Source organism: Panicum virgatum, chromosome 5N, assembly GCF_016808335.1.
Source record: "Panicum virgatum strain AP13 chromosome 5N, P.virgatum_v5, whole genome shotgun sequence".
NCBI lineage: Eukaryota > Viridiplantae > Streptophyta > Magnoliopsida > Poales > Poaceae > Panicum > Panicum virgatum.
This window is the reverse complement of record NC_053149.1, coordinates 62757763-62777897: the sequence shown is the minus strand read 5'-3', so window position 1 is coordinate 62777897 and position 20135 is coordinate 62757763. Positions and strand designations below refer to the sequence as shown.

Genomic DNA, 20135 nt, shown 5'->3' with positions numbered 1-20135 from the left:
TCGGAAACTTGGAATTTCTATGGTTAAAGAAGGCTATCTTGCTACTCTTACAGTCAGATCTGATCTTTATGATCGAATTAAGGAAGTCCAAAAGAAGAATAAAGGTATGGCTCGAATTCGGGAGTTAATGAATGAGAGCAAAGCTCGGTGTTTCTCTACTGATGATCAAGGGGTTCTATTCTTTGGGAAGCGAATTGTGGTGCCAAAGGATCATAACCTCAGGCGAATTATCCTTGATGAAGCCCACAGTTCGCAATTTTCCCTTCACCCAGGTAGTACAAAAATGTATCAAGATATCAAGCAAAGATTTTGGTGGACTCGCATGAAGCGAGAAATTGCTCGGTACGTCTCTGAGTGCGATGTTTGCCAAAGGGTTAAAGCCGAGCATCTTAAACCAGCCGGTACCCTTCAGCCCTTGCCTATTCCATCATGGAAGTGGGAAGAAATTGGAATGGATTTCATCACTGGATTACCCAGGTCTTCTCAAGGATTTGATTCTATATGGGTAATTGTGGATCGGTTGACAAAGTCGGCTCATTTTCTTCCAGTAAAGACTACTTATCTTGTCAAGCAATATGCGGAGTTGTACCTTACCCGCATCGTTTGTCTTCATGGTGTTCCCAAGAAAATTGTCTCTGACCGCGGTCCTCAGTTTGTTGCTCACTTTTGGAGAAGTCTTCATGAAGCTATGGGAACTGATCTCACCTACAGTACTGCTTATCATCCTCAAACCGACGGTCAAGCCGAGAGAGTCAATCAAGTCTTAGAAGACATGCTTCGAGCCTGTGCTCTAATCTATGAGAAGAAATGGGTTACTTGCTTGCCATTCGCAGAATTCTCCTACAACAATAGTTATCAAGCAAGTATTAAGATGTCTCCTTTTGAAGCCCTTTATGGAAGACGGTGCAGAACTCCGATCAACTGGTCCGAATCCGGAGAAAGGCCTTTCTATGGTCCAGATTTGGTAAAAGATGCTGAGGATCAAGTCAGAATTATCCGTGAGAATCTTCGCATTGCTCAATCTCGTCAGAAGACTTATGCTGATCGTCGTCGCCGAGAACTCCATCTCAAGATTGGTGATTATGTCTATCTCAAGGTTTCTCCATTTAAGGGCACTCGCCGTTTTCAAGTTAGAGGGAAATTAGCGTCACGCTATGTCGGACCTTTTCGAATCACCAAGAAAGTTGGAGCAGTGGCCTATCAATTGGAACTTCCTCAATCACTCTCCGCAGTGCACAATGTCTTTCATATCTCTCAATTCAAGAAATGTCATCGTGTTCCAACTGACGCCGTCGACCTTGAGTCACTTGATCTTCAACCGGGCCTTACCTACGAGGAACACCCAATAGCCATTCTTGATCGAGATGAAAGAAAGGTGCAGCGTAACATGGTAAAGTTTGTAAAAGTTCAATGGAGTAATCATGCCGAAGATGAAGCCACGTGGGAGCGTGAGGATCGGTTACGTCAAGAATATCCGGAATTCTTTTCCGATGAGTAAGTTTTCTCTCAATCACCCCCACTTTCTTGATGAAGTTCAGTTTCCTAGATACTGTTATATGTATACACAGTCACCATCAAGAAAACCCTAGGAATGTCTCACATCACATCATCCCTGCCTTTGTGCATCATCTCTTAGATGTTTATCTTGTCTAGGTGAATATGGCCTCAACCTATTCTGAGTTTTATCCTTCCCCTCTTGTCTATCCAAATCTCGGGACGAGATTTTCTTAAGGGGGGGAGATTGTCACAACCCAGGAAAAAAAAAGAAAAGAAAAGAAAAATCCCGTGCGGGCCCCACCTGTCAGCCCCTTCCCTCTCCTTCTCTGTTTTCTCCCGCGCGCCGCGGCACGCGTCGCCGCCGCCGGCCATCCTCGTGAGCCGCGCCACGTGCCGGCAATCTTCGCGTTCCGTGCCGCCGCTTCCTTCTTCCCTCGCCCTCTCTCCTTATCCGTGCCCGGTCGGCCTCGCTCCCCGCCTCAAACCCTAGCCCGCTCCCCTCCATTGACGCCGCCGGCCCGAGCTCCCTCCTCGCCGCCGATTCGCCGCTCACAGTGAGTCCCTAGTCGATTCTTCGCGGGTGGAGCGTCTCCTCGCTTCCCTCGACCCGTTCCACCCCTAACCCGGCCCCTTCCCCTCCCCTGCAGGGCCGGCGACGAGCGCCTCCGCCCGCCGCCGCCTCTGCTCGTCGCGCCACCGGTCCGCCGCCGCTCCTCGCCCGCATCGCCGCCGGTGAGCTTCGCCGTCACCTAGGGCACGCCATGCGCCCTCGCCCCGAGCTCCTCCAGCCTCGCCCCGCCGCGCCGCCGTCCGCCGGCGCCACCGCGCCGCGCACGCGCGCGCGTGGGCGCGCCCAGGCGCGGGGTCAAGGCAGGCTTCGGCCTTGACCCGGCCTGGTGGTGCCGCCCGGCTCCCTGGGCCCACCTGTCGGTGGCCGGGGTGGCTACCTCGGGTAGACCTAGCGTTTTAGCTAGGGTTTCTTAGGTTCCATATTTCTGCAATCTTCCAAAATTTGTAGAAAATCATGTGTAGCTCCAAAATTTATGAGACTTGTTTTGTTAGATTCCTCTAGCTGAGATCTACTTAGGAAAAATATTGTTTTGCATATTACTTTATTGTAGATTTATCTATAGTTTTATCTTGCAAAAGTGAGTTTATTGCTTGATTATTTGTGTACTGCTTGAAAAATGTCAAACTAAATTTTGTTAGACTCCTTGTAAGGTGTAGTTTCCAGTAGTGCAACTTATTCATGTCTTTCCTTGCAGTTGGTTAGGGTTTCATTTCGATTTCATGCTTGCTGTCCAAAATGTGGTTTAATATGGAACTTTTTGCAGGAAAGTGATAAAATGGCAAAACTAGTTTTGTTAGCTTTGTTTTCATGCCTAGTTTCTGAGATAATTTTCTTGGATTTGTTTAGTTGGGTTTGCATTCCTTTTCTGATTTACTTTGTTTAAAGTGGCTGAAAACTGTTATATTTATGATTAAATGTAGGAAAATGCTTTTGCTGCAAAACCAATTTTCATGAGTTCTTTGTGATGTCCTCTGCATGCTCAAATTGTTTCATGATTTATGCTTGCTGTTTAGTTCATTCCTTAATTCGTGCAACGCATTCATGCATTTTAGTGACCAAGTCGTCGGAGAACGAACCCGTGGAACCCGCCGAGTCCGTGGAGCCTGAACCCGGAGCCCCGTTCGTGGTCGAGTCGGAAGTTAACCCAGGCAAGCAGCTAAGCATATTCCTTGCACCTATTTAATCGGATTTAGTTTAGCTATCTCACCGGGTACTGTAGGGTTATATATATTATGTATGTATTGCATGCTTGTACCTAATTTGATGCATTATCCTTCCTTGAAATGTTCAACCCTGTCCTTGCCACACGTTAGTCAGTTACTCACTTAAACTTGACTAGATGCTTAGTCCTGTTTAGAATACTCTTTTTGCTCGCTAGAAAGGATTGGTTTGGAGTATCACACTTACCTGTTTATCCTTGATCGCACTTGAGCCGGGACAAGTATAAGTTGGTAGTATCGAGATTCGAGCGGAATGTTAGGGCCTAGAGAATGAAGTCACATGGGCATAGTCCGCTTGGATCGATTAAGGACCGAGTGGACGACGTCGGTTTTGAGCACCTTTCCGTGCTACCACATATCCAATATAATGGAACGGATAAGCCAAATACCTTCTTTGACTTGATCATTGGGGCCCGGTCCCAGATGCGTGGCCAACGGGCTATGCAGGGAGGCTTAGTAGGTCCCCGAGTGGAACTATGTGTAGGAAAATTTAGAGATGTCCTTGGTGGAACTAAGTCTCCACGCGCAAGCTGGGCGTACCCTCAACGGTTGAGCCTTGTTGGGAACGGTTGACGCGAGTATTCCCTTATCCAACTCTGGCCGGTTGGGTGAGTCGCATGGTCCTCGCGCCGTGTGGGTAAAGTAGTACACCCTTGCAAGGTTATAACCAATTCGAATTGCCGCGCTCTCGGTTATGAGCACGCTCTTTAACCCATGAACTCCTCATAGATTATCGTTTATGCTGAGAATGGTTCGTGTTACAGCTATGAACAGTTATGGTTGTATTACTCTCTTAATCAATTAAAATTGTTTGGGTTTGGGCAAGATTAATTAATTCTGCTAGGTGATAGTGTAGAGAGCTAATGCTTATGCAATAATTACTTAACCTTAAAGCTTTTACTTGAGCCTTGCATGATCCTTGTTTATTTAATCGCGTAAGTCTTGCGGAGTACCTTTTGTACTCAGGGTGCTTTCTAAACCTAGTTGCAGGTGAGCCGGAAGTGGTGTTCGGCCATTTCTACCCCGCTGATCCTAATGCGGGGGAAGAGTAGGCTGTTGCTGCTGTGGTGATGTCCTTGAGCAAGGCATCATCATCTTAAGTAAGTTCTATCGTAGCTGAGCTTCGGGAGAGCATGTATTTTCAATAAGCTCTAAATCTCTGTTTAATATGACTCGCGTGAGCCCAAGGCTTGTAAAGTGAAGCTTGAAACCCACCTATATTAAACTTGTAATATTAAGTCTCGAACTCTGGTTTTATATAGCTGCTCTTTGTGGATTGTTGGCTATGTATTCGATTGTATACGGTATGTGCATATGCTGATTCTGGGCGTATGTTGGAGCACATACCGGGACTACCGGATTTGGTATTATTTTGAATGAATGACGTGTCGGTTATTCGTGTCTCTAGATGTGGGATAACACGTGGCACGCTCTACGGCAAGCACGTGTTAACTCTCATCTGGGTGATAATGACCGGCGGTTCGTTTAAAATAGTATCAAATTGGGCGGTTCTCACAGCAGGGACAATCCATCTTCCTCCAATCGCACTGAAGGAAGAAAGACCAACCCAGAGGAGCAGACCAAAACTCACAAAGCAACCGGAGAAGCATACCTCGCCGGAGTCACCTCGGAGGAGCAAAAGACTCACCGCGGCACCAGCAGCGATGAGAAAACGAAGCTCCCATAGCAGCGGCGCCACCATGGAGCAGAACTTAAGCACCTAAAGCTAACCCTAGATTAAACAAAGCTCACTCTAAGTCTAAACTATACAGCCCCCGGTCGATCCAGCCTCCCCTCCCTCAGCGGCATCGGCAAGGACGCCGGAGAGGAAGGGGAAGCTCGGAATCGCTACCGGATCCGAGGAAATCGCCTGTCGCCTTCTCTTTTAACTGTAGCGTGGGGAAAAGAGAAGGGTCGAGACCGACACCGGCTAGTCTCAAAAGAGTTATGTGCGCACGAAGACGCTAGGAAAAGGTTGTGCTCACGCTATCCCTCAAGCACGATGGGCCGTATCCCTCAAGCACAATGGGCCCACGTATCCCCCAGCAACCCAATTGACCAGCGCAGTAGCAGGCTTCAGGACAATTCGATGTCTTATGCAAAAAAAATTAAAAGTGCAATGCAATTCAAGTCCTCAAGTGGAAACTTGAGTAGATGTGAACCAAGAGGCTGGATCAACAGGAGACCATCAACAATCTTCAAAGCGTCCCAATACCGGGCTGACTAAACGGTGGTATTTATGTACTATTTCTTCGCGTGCAGATGTGGAATGAAAAATGTGCTCGGCTTTTGACTGGTAGCCTGATAACGTAGATGCGGATTAGTCGAAAGTATAACCATACTCTCCATCCAATGTCTACAGGTACCTACAGGATCAGCAGAACAATTGCCCTCCAATTCGAAGACCTTTTTACCACATCGAAACTTTGTCAAACTTTAATGCATAATTGCATTCAAAACCACATTGTAAATGCCAGCACATGTACCATTATATTTTGAACGCTTTCGCGCATGCAGCGCATATCGCCATAGAACCCACCCGTTCACAGAGCAAATCAAGCATACTGCATTCATATTCATTCATCGATTCAAACAAATTACTGCCAGACCTAATGCCGCTGGTAACGAAAACTGACACTGCCATTGCCAGACAGGAGAAGCTAGTCACAGAGATTTCCTTATAGTACTACTACTGTAAGGAGGCAACAGCAATCAGCAGCATAACAGAAAACGAGGGACGTCAGTCGAACACCTCGAGCGCGTCGTACTCCGGGCCGGAGATGGCGTCGGCCATGACGGTGGCTGGAGTGAGGTTGCCATCGGCCTCCAGGAAGAGACGCACCAGGTTCTTGGAGTAGCCGCTCACCAGCGCCGCCACCACAGGCATCGACGTCTTGGACGTTCCCACGTTCCAGAACACCACCTCCGGCGCCGCGAAACCCTCGGCGGTGAACTGGTTGCTGATGCCGTGGTACTCCGTGTCCCACGGCGCGGCGGTGCCGGCCCACCCGTCGAAGTCCATGTCGCTCAGCACGAACACCCTCTTCACCATCATGTCCCTGCGCAGCCCGCCCACCACAGCCGTGCTCAGGATGCTGAACACGCCTGTTGGGATCTTTATCTTTTTAGATGCTCTAGACAGGGAGTATGAACAGAATGAAAATAACAATAAAAGCAAGAACAGAATTCTCCCGTGATAGTCTAGAAAATTCAACCCTTTACACTGTGTAGTGAGGGGGCTATTTATACCGCTAGACTTCGGCCGGGTTTTCCTATACTGCCCCTTTCCAACTCATTTACAGCCCACTTACAACCGGTTTCAGGGTAAAATTACAAAGTTAGAGGTATACAACTTCGACTTTCTCACGTATTCAGGTGTACAAATCCGACCTTCTCACGTATTCACGTTCTACACGCACGCTTGCTCAAGGCGAGGGCTTTCGTTTCCTTCGGGGAGCTCCGAAGGCGATTCCTTTACCCGAAGGTCCTGGTCTTCGAACTTGCGCTTCTGAGCAACCGTTCGTCACCTTCGGCCGGACGAAGGCGATACCCCTCGTTACCGAAGGTCTTGATCTTTGAGCTTGCGCTTCTGAGCAGCCTTTCGTCACCTTCGGCCGGACGAAGGCGATATTCTTCGCTACCAAAGGTCTTGGTCCCTGAGCTTGCACTTCTAGGCAACTGTTCGTCACATTTGGCCGGACGAAAGCGATATCCTTCGTTACCGAAGGTCCTGCAAACGAGTTAGGGAGCATTTTCGAGGGTGGGGGCTGTTGGTGATATGCCCAAGAGCCCATCATCACAATACGGTTTAAAGGCCCAAGAGGATATTGATCCAAGAGGGATTATGGTTACTAATGGGCCTATGAGATAGAAGCCCATTATTACGCCCTATATATACGAGGGAGGGGCTAGGGGGCGAGACCCCTGTGAGCCGCGCCACCTCCTAGCCGCCGCCCCTCCCTCTCTCTCGGCCGCCGCCCATGCCGTGCGTGCGGTGCTAGCACACCGACGCCCGGCGTTTCATCCCCGTACGTGTGGACTCCGTGGAGGCGCTGCTGCGACTGCTGCAATGATCGGCTACTGGGATCAAGTACGAGGAGCTCGGTTCATGGGACGTGATCGATTACTTCCTCTACATCGACGCGCGACTTCTTCCGCTGCGCTGCGCGTCTAGTGGTAACGATCTATGATCTTCTACTCGCAAGTATCTTGGGTATATGCGGTAGTGATGCTAGCGTAGCCTACCCGTTTACCTACAGTAGTATCAAAGCCATCTTGCGTAGTTTTTGGTCTGGATCATAAGCATATAGGTGATATGTTGTTGTAGTAGATTGGATCTATTACTTTTGCACGGTTTGATTAGATCAATTGGTCATAGGGGGTTAAAACTGGAGCGAGTTGATTGCGTGGCATGTGACAAAAAGATTAGTTCGTGATCTTTCTCTGTTATGTATACGACATGTCCCTACCGGCTGGAATCACCATCAGGGACTAACTGTGTGCATAGTCAGCAGATTGAACCAACAGATCGAGGTCATGTATAGATGCAGTCTTCTCAACTGCAAAGTTTGCACGGTCAATGTGATTGACCTAGTGAAAATTGAGGCATTATGAATGGCTCGGATTTGAGGTGATGCGATCACTCTGATGAGATTTTCATAGGGATTCCATAGATGCGATCTGTGGGATTCCATCAGGGACCGCCACCGCCGTTGCTTTCTCGCTGTAGCGGCTTCCTAAGAGCTACTTTGGTAGAACACGTCGTACGCCTACCTTGTTTTTGCAGGGTGTGATGTGAATGGTATGGCCTCAATGCCATGTGATGATGTATGTAATGATTTGTGCGGCCTGCGTGTCGCAAGTTAACACAACTGGGTTGAGGTTGCACCATTATTGTATAATGACCTGCGTGTCGACTTGTGATGTTTGAATCCTCATGTAATTATTTCACTAGCTATTAGATGTAGTAGCTTGGTATCTTTTCATGGAGGCTTCAATCATGATGGCGATGATGATCACATAAGACAGGACGGATGGCAATGGAGGTCACCTTGGAGCCATGGCGATGGAGCCCATTGTGATGCAAGAGGCCATACTATTCACAATATAATATGATTATATGCCTGTGATGTTTATTTTCCTGTCATAGTATTCTTTTATGCTTTTACATATGGTGGATGTTTTAATCATGATAGAATAGCTTCCCTCAGAAAATATTGAGTTTTTTTATGCCTTTTACCAATAACTGCACCTATAAATTTTGATCGTTGTGTGGTAGGTTTACCAAAGTAGAGTACCATCAGCTATCACTTTTGTATAGGGTGGATGTTGGATATTCACAAGCATAGTATTGGTTAACTCAACAAAGCTATCAAAACAGTTTTGGGCTTTAAGGCATAGGGTTGGGGCCGGGGCATTGGATGCCACCCAACAAACAAGAGTCGCATATAGATGTGATTAGTAATTTGTTGCTTACCTGTATCACTACTTTTCTAGCCGTGATGCTAAAGCTCACTAGGATTTTAGTGATTATGGATCTTGAACCACTATATGTCATTAGGGGGGAGATGACTTTGATATAGTAGGTTGTCTTTTGTTAAATCTGTTAATGAAAGTCTTTACATAAACTTAGTGCTGAAATCTTACTTTACTTTAATGTTGTAGATCATGTCTGCCAGTAATAATTCCGCTTTCAATTTGCGTTCTGTTCTTGAGAAAGAAAAGTTGAATGGAACAAACTTTATTGATTGGTACCGCAACCTGAGAATTGTTCTCAGACAAGAGAAAAAGGAGTATGTTCTTGAGCAGCCATATCCTGATGATCTCCCTGACAATGCAACTGCTGCTGATCGCAGATCTTATGAGAAGCACTACAATGACTCACTTGATGTCAGCTGTCTGATGCTCGCCACCATGTCCCCTGATCTGCAGAAGCAGTATGAGCATGCGGATGCTCACACCATGATCGAGGGGCTGCGTTGTAGGTTTCAGAACCAAGCCAGGACTGAGAGGTTCAATATCTCAAAGTCCTTGTTTGCGTGCAAGCTGCCAGAAGGTAGCCCAGTCAGTCCTCATGTGATCAAAATGATTGGTTACATTGAGACTTTGGACAGACTTGGTTCTGAACTTCACCAAGACTTGGCTACTGATGTTATTCTCCAGTCGCTCCCGGCGCGCTATGAGCCTTTTATCATGAACTTTCAGATGAATGGCTTGGATAAAACATTGAGTGAATTGCATGGGATGCTAAAGACAGCAGAGGAGAGCATTAAGAAGAATCCCAATCATGTGATGATGATTCAGAAAGGGAACAAAAAGAGAAAGCGTTGGACGCCTCCTAATCCCAAAGATAAAGGCAAGGAAAAGAGTTCCAGTGGTGAGTCCTCGGGCTCTAAGCTAAAGCCAGCACCTAAGGCCAAATCTGGCCCTACTTCTGAGGACGAATGCTTCCACTGTCATGAAAAGGGACATTGGTCTAGGAACTACAAGAAGTACTTGGAAGAAAAGAAGAAGAAGGAAAGTGAGACTTCCACTTCAGGTATAAATGATATAGAAATTAATATTGCATTATCTTCCAGTGAATCATGGGTATTTGATACTGGATCGATGATTCACACTTGCAAATCGTTGCAGGGTCTAAGTGAGACTAGAAGATTTGCAAGAGGCGAGTTGGACGTTCGTGTCGGCAATGGCGCAAAGGTTGCGGTGTTGGCGGTCGGCACCTACCACTTGTCTCTACCCTCCGGATTAGTTTTGGAATTAAATAATTGTTATTGCATTCCTGCTTTGAGCAAGAACATTATTTCTTCTTCATGTTTGGAAGAAGTTGATGATTTTAAGATTGTAATAGAGAACAAACGTTGTTCTATTTTTTGCAATGGTATTTTTTATGCTCATTGTCCATTGGTGAATGGATTATATATTCTTGATCTTGAGGATAAATCGGTCTGTAACATTAATACTAAGAGGCTTAGACCAAATGATTTGAATCCCACTTTTATTTGGCATTGTCGCTTAGGTCATATAAATGAGAAGCGCATTGAACAACTCCATAAAAATGGATTGTTAAGCTCATTTGATTTTGAATCATTTGACACATATGAGTCTTGTTTGCTTGGAAAGATGACCAAAGCGCCTTTCACTGGTCATAGTGAGAGGGCGAGTGACTTGTTGGGACTTGTACATACCGATGTATGTGGACCAATGAGCTCAATAGCCAGATGTGGTTTTCAATACTTCATTACTTTCACTTATGACTTTAGTAGATATGGCTATATCTACTTAATGAGGCACAAGTCTAAATCGTTTGAAAAGTTCAAAGAATTTTAGAATGAAGTAAAAAATCAATTAGGCAAGACAATTAAATTTCTGCGATCTGATCGTGGAGGAGAATGTTTGAGCCTTGAATTTGGTGATCATTTGAAGCAATGTGGAATTATTCCGCAGCTAACTCCGCCCGGAACGCCTCAATGGAATGGGGTATCCGAACGGAGGAACCGAACCTTATTGTACATGGTTAGGTCCATGATGAGCCAAGATGATCTTTCATTGTCATTTTGGGGTTATGCTCTTGAAACTGCTGCGTTCACACTGAATAGGGTTCCAAGTAAGTCTGTTGAGAAGACACCATATGAGATATGGACTGGGAAGCGTCCCGGATTATCTTTTCTCAAAGTTTGGGGATGTGAGGCTTATGTCAAACGTTTGATGTCAGATAAGCTCACTCCAAAGTCAGACAAATGCTTCTTTGTGGGGTATCCTAGGGAAACCAAAGGATATTATTTTTACAATAAGGCGGAAGGCAAAGTGTTTGTCGCTCGCAATGGTGTTTTCTTAGAAAAGGAGTTTCTCTCAAAAGGATTTTGTGGGAGCAAGGTGCAACTTGAAGAAATTCAGGAAACACCCGAAACTGTTTCAGCAACCACTGAACATCCACGGGATGTGCAAGATGTTGCACAACCCATAGTTGAGGCACCAGCCCCACGAAGGTCTATAAGGGTACGTCGCGCTACTGACAAGCTCAACCTCCTTATTACGGAGGAGCGCCACGTATTATTGATGGAAAATGATGAGCCCTTGACCTACAAAGAAGCAATGATGGGACCCGACTCCGACAAATGGCTTGAAGTCATGGAATCCGAGTTAAAATCCATGCATGATAATCAAGTTTGGAACTTGGTCGATCAAATTGACAGTGTAAGACCTGTCGACTGTAAGTGGATTTTTAAGAAAAAATTAGACATGGATGGAAATGTTCACATCTATAAGGCACGATTGGTGGCGAAAGGTTTCCGACAAATTCAAGGTGTTGACTATGAGGAAACATTTTCGCCCGTCGCAATGCTAAAGTCTGTTCGGATTCTCCTAGCAATTGCCGCATATTATGACTATGAGATATGGCAAATGGATGTGAAAACCGCTTTCCTTAATGGACATCTAAGTGAGGATGTGTATATGACACAGCCTGAAGGTTTTGTCGATCCTAAAAATGCTGGGAAAATATGTAAGCTTCAGAGGTCCATCTATGGATTGAAGCAAGCATCTCGGAGTTGGAATATTCGTTTTGATGAAGTAGTCAAAGAGTTTGGCTTCATCAAGAATGAAGATGAGCCTTGTGTTTACAAAAATGCTAGTGGGAGCGCACTTGTGTTTCTGGTCCTATATGTGGATGACATATTACTGATCGGAAATGATATTCCAATGCTTGAAGCCGTTAAAACCTCATTGAAAAGGAGTTTTTCGATGAAGGATTTAGAAGAGGCGGCTTACATTCTGGGCATTAGGATCTATAGAGATAGATCAAAAAGACTAATTGGATTAAGCCAAGACACGTACATTGACAAGATATTGAATCGTTTCAATATACAAGATTCCAAGAAAGGTTTCTTGCCAATGTCACATGGCATTACTCTAAGCAAGAGTCAGTGTGCTACGACACCTGATGAGCAAAAGAGGACGAGTACGATTCCTTATGCTTCAGTCATAGGGTCGATCATGTATGTTATGCTTTGCACGCGCCCAGATGTTTCCTTTGCTCTAAGTGTTACGAGCAGGTATCAGTCAGATTTCGGTGAAGCTCACTGGACAATTGTAAAGAGTATCCTTAAGTACTTGAGAAGAACTAAGGATATGTTCCTAATATTTGGAGGCGAAGATGAGCTCCTTGTAAAGGGTTACACCGATGCTAGTTTTCAAACAGACAAAGATGACTCCAAATCGCAATCCAGTTTTGTTTTCTGCCTCAATGGTGGGGCAGTGAGCTGGAAGAGTTCCAAGCAAGATACGGTGGCTGATTCGATGATAGAGGCCGAGTATATTGTAGCTTCCGAAGCTGCAAAAGAAGCTGTTTGGATCAGAAAGTTTGTTTCTGACTTGGGTATTGTTCCTAGTGCGTCCAGTCCAGTGGACCTCTATTGTGATAATAGTGGTGCCGTTGCACTAGCAAAGGAGCCTAGAACAACTAAAAAGTCCAGACATATACTACGGAAGTATCACCTCATCCGTAACTTTGTTGAGAGAGGTGATGTGAAGATTTGCAAGGTGCACACGGATTCAAACGTTGCTGATCCGTTGACGAAGCCTCTCTCACAACCAAATCATGAGGCGCACATGAGATCTATGTGTATTAGATACTTACATCAGTAATTCTAGTTTGCGTGGGAGATTTTTGTGTCATGAGTATGTTTATGTAATGATAAATAATTGTTATTTGTTCCATGGATGATTATTTTTTTACATTGATTATCAAGTATGTGACTTGTTCGTGAAACTCTTTGTTGACAATGATATGATTCTAAATTATCCCTAGTTTATGTCGCTGTGTGGGACAACAACGACGTTGAGACTAGCACATGCATTAATTGATGATCATGTTTCACGGATCATGGATATGGAGATATCGGATTAATGATGTGGACACATGTTGGTGAACATGGTGTTGGATTGACCCACTCCAAGATAATGTTGGGATTGTTATTTTGTATGTGCCATCAGTTATTCTTGAGTGTTATACCTACTGGATCCTTAGACCTGAGATCGCCATTGTTTCTCACTGTGTGTAGTGGTGCATCTTGGGGCTGCTAAACGCTACTCCGTGACTGGGTAGTTACAAAAGTAGGTTACAGGTGTGTCATGAAACATGGAATGGGATGTGAGCGGATCAAGATGGAATTTGCCTCTCCTAGATAACGGGACCCTCCTAGATAACGGGAGGGATATCTCTGGGCCCCTCGAGATAGTTGGATTTGAAAGTGCATGGCCGTGCCAAAGTGATTAAAGAGTTAATCATGATGACTAAAGGTTAGTTATTAATAGAATCCACTATTAGATCGAGAGAATGGTCGAGCTATCACAAAAGGTGGCACGCATCTCACTTTGAGCTTGACTGGTATCATGTGGCAAAGGGATCGGTGTATGAGTATATCTAAGGTTCGGCCGATATGATCTTTATGTGTATTTGTGAGTCACTATGCCCTGCTAGGTGCCGCTATTGACTTGTGATTCGGAAATGATTTGCGATCACAACCACCTACACATGAACCTAACGGGTCACACGCTTAAGGGGTTTGGAATGTTGGAAAGCTTGCCTGTATGATTGTCTCTAGTGCAAGTGGGAGATTGTTGGTGATATGCCCAAGAGCCCATAATCACAATACGATTTAAAGGCCCAAGAGGATATTGATCCAAGAGAGATTATGGTTACTAATGGGCCTATGAGATAGAAGCCCATTAGTACGCCCTATATATACGAGGGAGGGGCTAGGGGGGCGACCCCTGTGAGCCGTGCCACCTCCTAGCCGCCGCCCCTCCCTCTCTCTCGGTCGCTGCCCATGCCGTGCGTGGGGTGCTAGCACACCGACGCCCGGTATTTCATCCCCGTACGTGTGGACTCCATGGAGGCGCTGCTGCGACTGCTGTGCTGATCGGCTGCTGGGATCAAGTACGAGGAGCTCGGTTCGTGGGACGTGATCGACTACTTCCTCTACATCGACGCGCGACTTCTTCCGCTGCGCTGCGCGTCTAGTAGTAACGATCTATAATCTTCTACTCGCAAGTATTTTGGGTATATGCGGTAGTGATGCTAGCGTAGCCTATCCGTTTACCTACAGGGGCTTGACCCGAACGTCCAATCACCAACAACCGTTGTTGCAGGTTGCCGCCCTTCTTGAGCGGAGGGAGGGCCGCCACCAGCGGCTGCAGCTTCACCTTGAGGTTGGCGCCGTGCAGCTTGTGCAGCTTGTGCGTCTCGTCGAAGGTGATCACCCTCCCCTTCCACGGCTCCTGGCTCAGCTCCGAGATCAGGAGCCCCTGCGCGATGGCGGCCGAGGTCGCAGGGTCCGTGGCGGGAGCGGGACCAGTGAGTCCGCACACCGCAATGCAGTTGTCCAGCCGGCCCTCCGCGGCTAGCGCGGACACCATGCTGCGCCACTGGAGCTCTGCCGCCTCGTCGTGCTCCCCATTGAGAGCCGCAGCAATCAGCTCGTGCTGCAGCACGGCGCCTGCAGCCACCCTCGCGTGGCCCGTGCGCACCTCGTCGAAGAAGCCGGCCACGCGGGGCTTGTCGTGCTTCTGGAACGCTTCCTTGTACTTGTGCATCGCCACGGACGCCACGCGCGCGTACGGAAGGTCGTCCCACTTGCCGGCGCTCATGTACACCTCCGGGAGCTCGAGCACCTTGCGAAGCCGCACCAGCACCTCGCGGCGGAGCTGATTGCGGACGCGGTAGGTGTAGTGTTCGTCGGAGAGGTTGAGGTACTCCTGGTTCGGCTCGTGCGGGAAGATGCGGCGAGCGATGGCCTCACAGAGCAGGGTCGAGCGGTCGTAGGACGAACGGAGCGACGGGCACCACTTGGCCGCGAGCCCGATCTTGGCGGTGTCCCCGGAGCGCAGGTGTTCGACGTCGGACTTGAGCAGCTCAGCAAACGTGTCGGCGTCTCGGCGACGCTGTCGTAGAGGTGGCGGAAGGCCTCGTCGGTGGCGTAGCGAGAGAGCACCGCCTGCGCCAGCTGCGCCTCCTTGTTGAGCCTCTCCTTGGCAGCCTGCGCCTCGTCGACGCTGCGGCGGCGCTTTGTGCGGCGGCGACGGCCGTCGCCCTTGCGGTCGTCGTCCTCGCGGGGGCCGTGGAGGATGGGGTAGATGATCTCGGGGAGGTCCTTGAGGCACCCGAACCTGGTGAAGTTGGCGAGGTTGGCGGCGAGGGTGAGCGGGTGGCGCGCGTGCATCCAGAGCGCGGCAGCGTAGAAGCCGTCCCTGTCGGACTTGCCGAGGCCGCGGACGTCCCGGAGGTGGCAGACGAGCTTGAGGGAGGTGCACGCGTCCCAGGACCAGGCCGCATCGAGGAGCGCGGCGAGGTCGGCGTCGGAGGTGACGCTGGGGACTACCTGGAAGAAGAAGTCGACGCAGGGTTCCCCGGAGGAGGCGTACGCGAGCTTCCGCCTGATCCCCTCCTCCGTCGTCGGTCCTGGGGCAGGCGAATCTTCGTCCATGGATGAGCTCTCGTCGGACGAGTTGTTGGGGGACGAGCGGCTGGTCGGCTGCGGCTGCGGCTTCGGATCAGCGTTGAAGGCGACGGCGACGGGCGGGCCGACGAGGGCGGAGGCTGGGGCCATGGCGCCGGCCGCGGAGGGTCTGCGAATTGCGGTAGGGTTTAAGATCGAGGCGAGATCGAGACAGAAAAGGAGGCAGGGTTTGGAGGCTGGAAGAGGCGATGGGAGATGAGATATGGCTGCGCCAGATCGGAACGAGATTTATGGGCGTGGCGAGCAAGAAAGGCCGGCGAAAACGCTGCGTGATGCAACTGAATTCAAGCCTGGGATCCTCTGTGATGATGTCGGTTGTGGGAGCCACCTAAAAACTGGTGTTTCCATTTGCTGTGCACAGTTCAATCAAAAATTTCGTTTCTTCAATAAGCTCGGCATTGTGCAGGCCCCGGAACCTGGGCTACCGCTGGAAATATGGCAAGAGGATCCAAGATTTACAAATGGGGTTCAAGTTCCGCCGCAGTGATAAGTTTGGCATGAGCTATACGCTGGAGGCCGTGCGTTGATCAAGCCCATCCAACTGGCTAGCGAGTAGATCCTCCGTATAGAGATGCAAATCATCGAGGTGGAATATAATACTACACGACCGAAACGGATATCCGAGTGGCCGGTGCCGGACATGCATGTCACCGGCTCATCTCGTCGCTGCTACGGAGCTGTAAGCACCCACCAACGAGCACCGGCTGGCCGGCATACACGTCGCGGGGGCTCCCTCAGCGCATCATGCATCACCGAGAAACCGTGCTGCTCTTCTCGACGAGCAGGAGTGCAGGGAACTTCTTGGACTTGGAAAGACAGATGAATCACGACCAGCTGCTCCTTTTTTTTTTTTTTTGAGGGCCAGCTGCTCCTTTCTTCTACAAGCACGCTGCTGCAGGAAGCGGCCTTCGCCGAGACGCCGACGCATCACCACCAGGGTTTTATTTCACAACCGGTTTCCGGTAACCGCCGGGCTCCGGTTTCGGTTTACCGGACCGGTTTGACCGGTTACCGGTCGGAACCGGTTGAATTCAAATCCAAATTCAAATAAATTCAAAAGCTACCGTTCAACCGGTTCCAACCGGTTTACCGGCCGGTTTGATCGGTTTACCGGTTTACCGGTCGGTTTGACCGGTTTGAATTCAAATCCAAATTCAAAAGCTCCCGTGCGACCGGTTTACCGGTCGGTTTGACCGGTTTACCGATCGGTTTGACCGGTTTACCGGCCGGTTTGATCGGTTTGACTGGTGGGCCTTAATGGGCCGGCCCATTTTTTTTCTTTTTCTTTTTTGATTTAACTTTAAATCCCCGCAAATTATACTAAATGAACGAATTTTTGAGAAAATTTGATACCATTAGATTCATCGCAACTTGAAGTATTTTTAGGAATTTTTTGAGAATTTTTCATTTTTTGAATTTAAATTTAAATTTTGAATTTTGGCCGGTCAAACCGGACCGGTTCCCACCGGTAAGGTTAACCCTGGTCACCACTCGCGCGAACAAAAAGAGAAAAAAAATCATGCCGAGTGCCCGACTCAGAAGTCAGATGAGTTGGTCTGCTAAAAGCCCAAACTAGCTCTGTCACGGCCGGCCCGGGGACCGGCGTGCCTAGGTGGGCTCACTTTCTCGCCAGGACGGCCGCTGGTCCACCACAGGCCCACAGCGCACAGGTGCCTTGTCCCCTGCTTGGTGGATCGGCCCGGCCAGTGTCCACTGTCCAGTGATCTCGCGGCTTTTTTATTTTTATATTTTTTAAAATTATTTTTTACAGAAATATATTTTTGGTTTCATAATTTACAGTTTTGTACCCCTACCGCCCGGCTGCGGGGCGGCAGGGTACCTGCCGCCAACTGGCGGGGCGGTAGGGACCTGAATGTAAATAAAATTTATTTTTAATCACATTTTGACCCCTGGGGGAGCCTGCCGCCCCCCTGCCGGGCGGCAGGGGACCTACCGCCAACTGGCGGGGCGGTAGGCCACGCAAAAAATTATTTTCTTTTTAGTTTCCAGAACAGTGAACTTCTAAATTCAATTAAAAATTATAAAAAAAATCAAAAAAATACAAACTAAATTTTGTTAGGTTTATTAAATCAAGATCTACTGAGAAAAAATACTCATGCATGTGAAATGTCAATTTTGCCCCTGCTAAAATTTTAGGTTGTGTTTAATCTAGTTTATTTTGTATCTGTTGTTCTGTTTGTCTAAAAATCCTGAAAATTTTGTGATAGCCTACTATTTTCATGTGTATTTCACTGGAAAATTTTCAGGTGCATAGCCTAAGTGCATATTTGTGGATCTATTATTGTTGGATTTCCATCATTTAGCAGTAGAATAATAGATCCACAAACATGCACCTAGGCTATGCACCTGAAAATTTTCCAGTGAAATACACATGCAAAAATTTTATTTACATTCAGGTCCCTACCGCCCCGCCAGTTGGCGGCAGGTACCCTGCCGCCCCGCAGCCGGGCGGTAGGGGTACAAAACTGTAAATTATGAAATCGAAAATATATTTATGTAAAAAATGATTTAAAAAAAATAAAAATAAAAAAGACGCCAGTGATCTCCCCATCTCATATGGGTTGTCTCTCTGGATCGCGCCTGATTTGCCAGAGCTTCGGCGAGCCCGTACGGAGTACGTTTGCCGTGAAGGTCGTGCAGCCGTGTAACATGATTCCCGTTAATGAGCGCGACAGGACGGACCGACGGACTTGTTGGAGTTCGTCCGGGGTGGGTTTCCGGTGCCCAATCCACCTGCCAACGGGACGAGACGGTTTGCGAGCACGGTTCCGTTCCCGTGCATCCTCCTGTAGTAGGTCACGGCACGCGCACGGGCACGGTCCGGACGGAGTGGTCGCTGGAGCTGCCGGCTGCGAGCTGGGGCCTGAACGGTCGGTTGACCTTGGACGAGCACAAGTGCAGAAGAGCCAACGCCCAACGGCGTAGCGTAAGGACGTTTAGGGCAGCTTCAACGTTGTGTCCAAGGGGGCAGTAGGGAGGGTGCAATATATTGATATGAGGGTGCTAGTTAGTTTAGCAGTTGCTAGCACCGGTATCCTATTTCAGCGCCCGGAGCAAGAGGAAAGAGGAGAGGAGGGAGAGAAAAACTGTGCTTATGGATTCCACCTAATCCATGATGAGATGCATGATAATGCCTACATTATGCTGAATTTGGCAAAGCTAGCTATGACGTGGCCTGGTCTAACACCCCTCATATTCCATACATTGAAGTTGGCCTTAGGTAACGTCCGGCTCCGCCATGACAAGTCGAACTAGCTGTCTGATACGTCGGGTGTCACCTCTCTGGTTGCATTTCACAAATAGGATAAGAATGAAGATGCGTAGATGGCCTCCCTCCCAGCAGCAGCGGATGTGGATCGTTATATGACGCTGACGCATAGGCCTACTGACGCAAGCGGCGTACGGAAAGATAAAGAACTCACCCTTGTTTAGTTACAAAGTTTAAAATTTCAAAAAAAAATTCCGATACCTACATGGAAAATTAAATTTAGACGAAATAAAAAACGCATTGCACAGTTTGCCTGTAAATCGCGAGACGGATTTAATGAACCTAAGTAGACGCTAAATTGCTACAGTAAACAACATCTAATGATGGATTAATTAGACTCATTAGATTCGTCTCGCGATTTACAGACGAATTCTGTAATTTATTTTATAATTAATTTATATTTAGTACTTCAAATATAGAAAAATATCTTTTCAAAAATTTTATACACCTCAACTAAACAAGGTCTGAGTGGTTAGGGGGTGCAGAACTGCACCGCTAGCTGTACCTTCGGCCTGGGCCCCAGCAGTAGGCCTACTCCCTCGCCCTCGCTTGATGGATCGCCGCCGCCCAGCCTGACCCTGCTGCGGCAGGAGGCACGTATCCGTCGTGTTTGGCCTTTGGACCGACATCCAATTCAAGCCAGATAGCCAAGGATTGTTCTGCACGCTCACACGCAGGACTCCTACTTCAGCTATTTTTGTGTGAGGCCCGTATGAGCATTGCACAAATTTTAGAAACTTATTACTTGGTGCCTGTTAGAGTATGATAGTAGGAGTAGCAGTGCCAGATCTGCTAACACATCACCAGCACGATAATTTGAGAAATTCAGACCACAGAAACGAGCACAGCTCCCTCTGACACGGAGAATCGGGATCTCGGCGTGTCACTGAACACTGAACCCGCCCATGTCGACGAAGTAGAACTGGCCACGAGGGTGGCCGGGGTCACTCCCAAGTGCCCGTCTTTCCCAATCTCCATGCACCCGGAACCCCAGATTAATTACAACCACAGAGGAGAGAGAGAAAACCTATATAAAAAAT

General features: G+C 48.0%; 1 protein-coding gene across 1 annotated transcript; it reads right to left on the bottom strand.

The window, feature by feature from the left end:
• Positions 1-6028: 6028 nt before the first annotated feature.
• Positions 6029-15896, bottom strand: LOC120675045. The gene is made up of 3 exons (XM_039956136.1): positions 15282-15896; positions 14429-15231; positions 6029-6422 (listed from the first exon to the last, which is right to left on the bottom strand). The coding sequence occupies exons 1-3, from the start codon at positions 15894-15896 to the stop codon at positions 6029-6031; spliced, it is 1812 nt and encodes a 603-aa protein (XP_039812070.1).
• Between the last annotated feature and the right edge of the window lie 4239 nt (positions 15897-20135).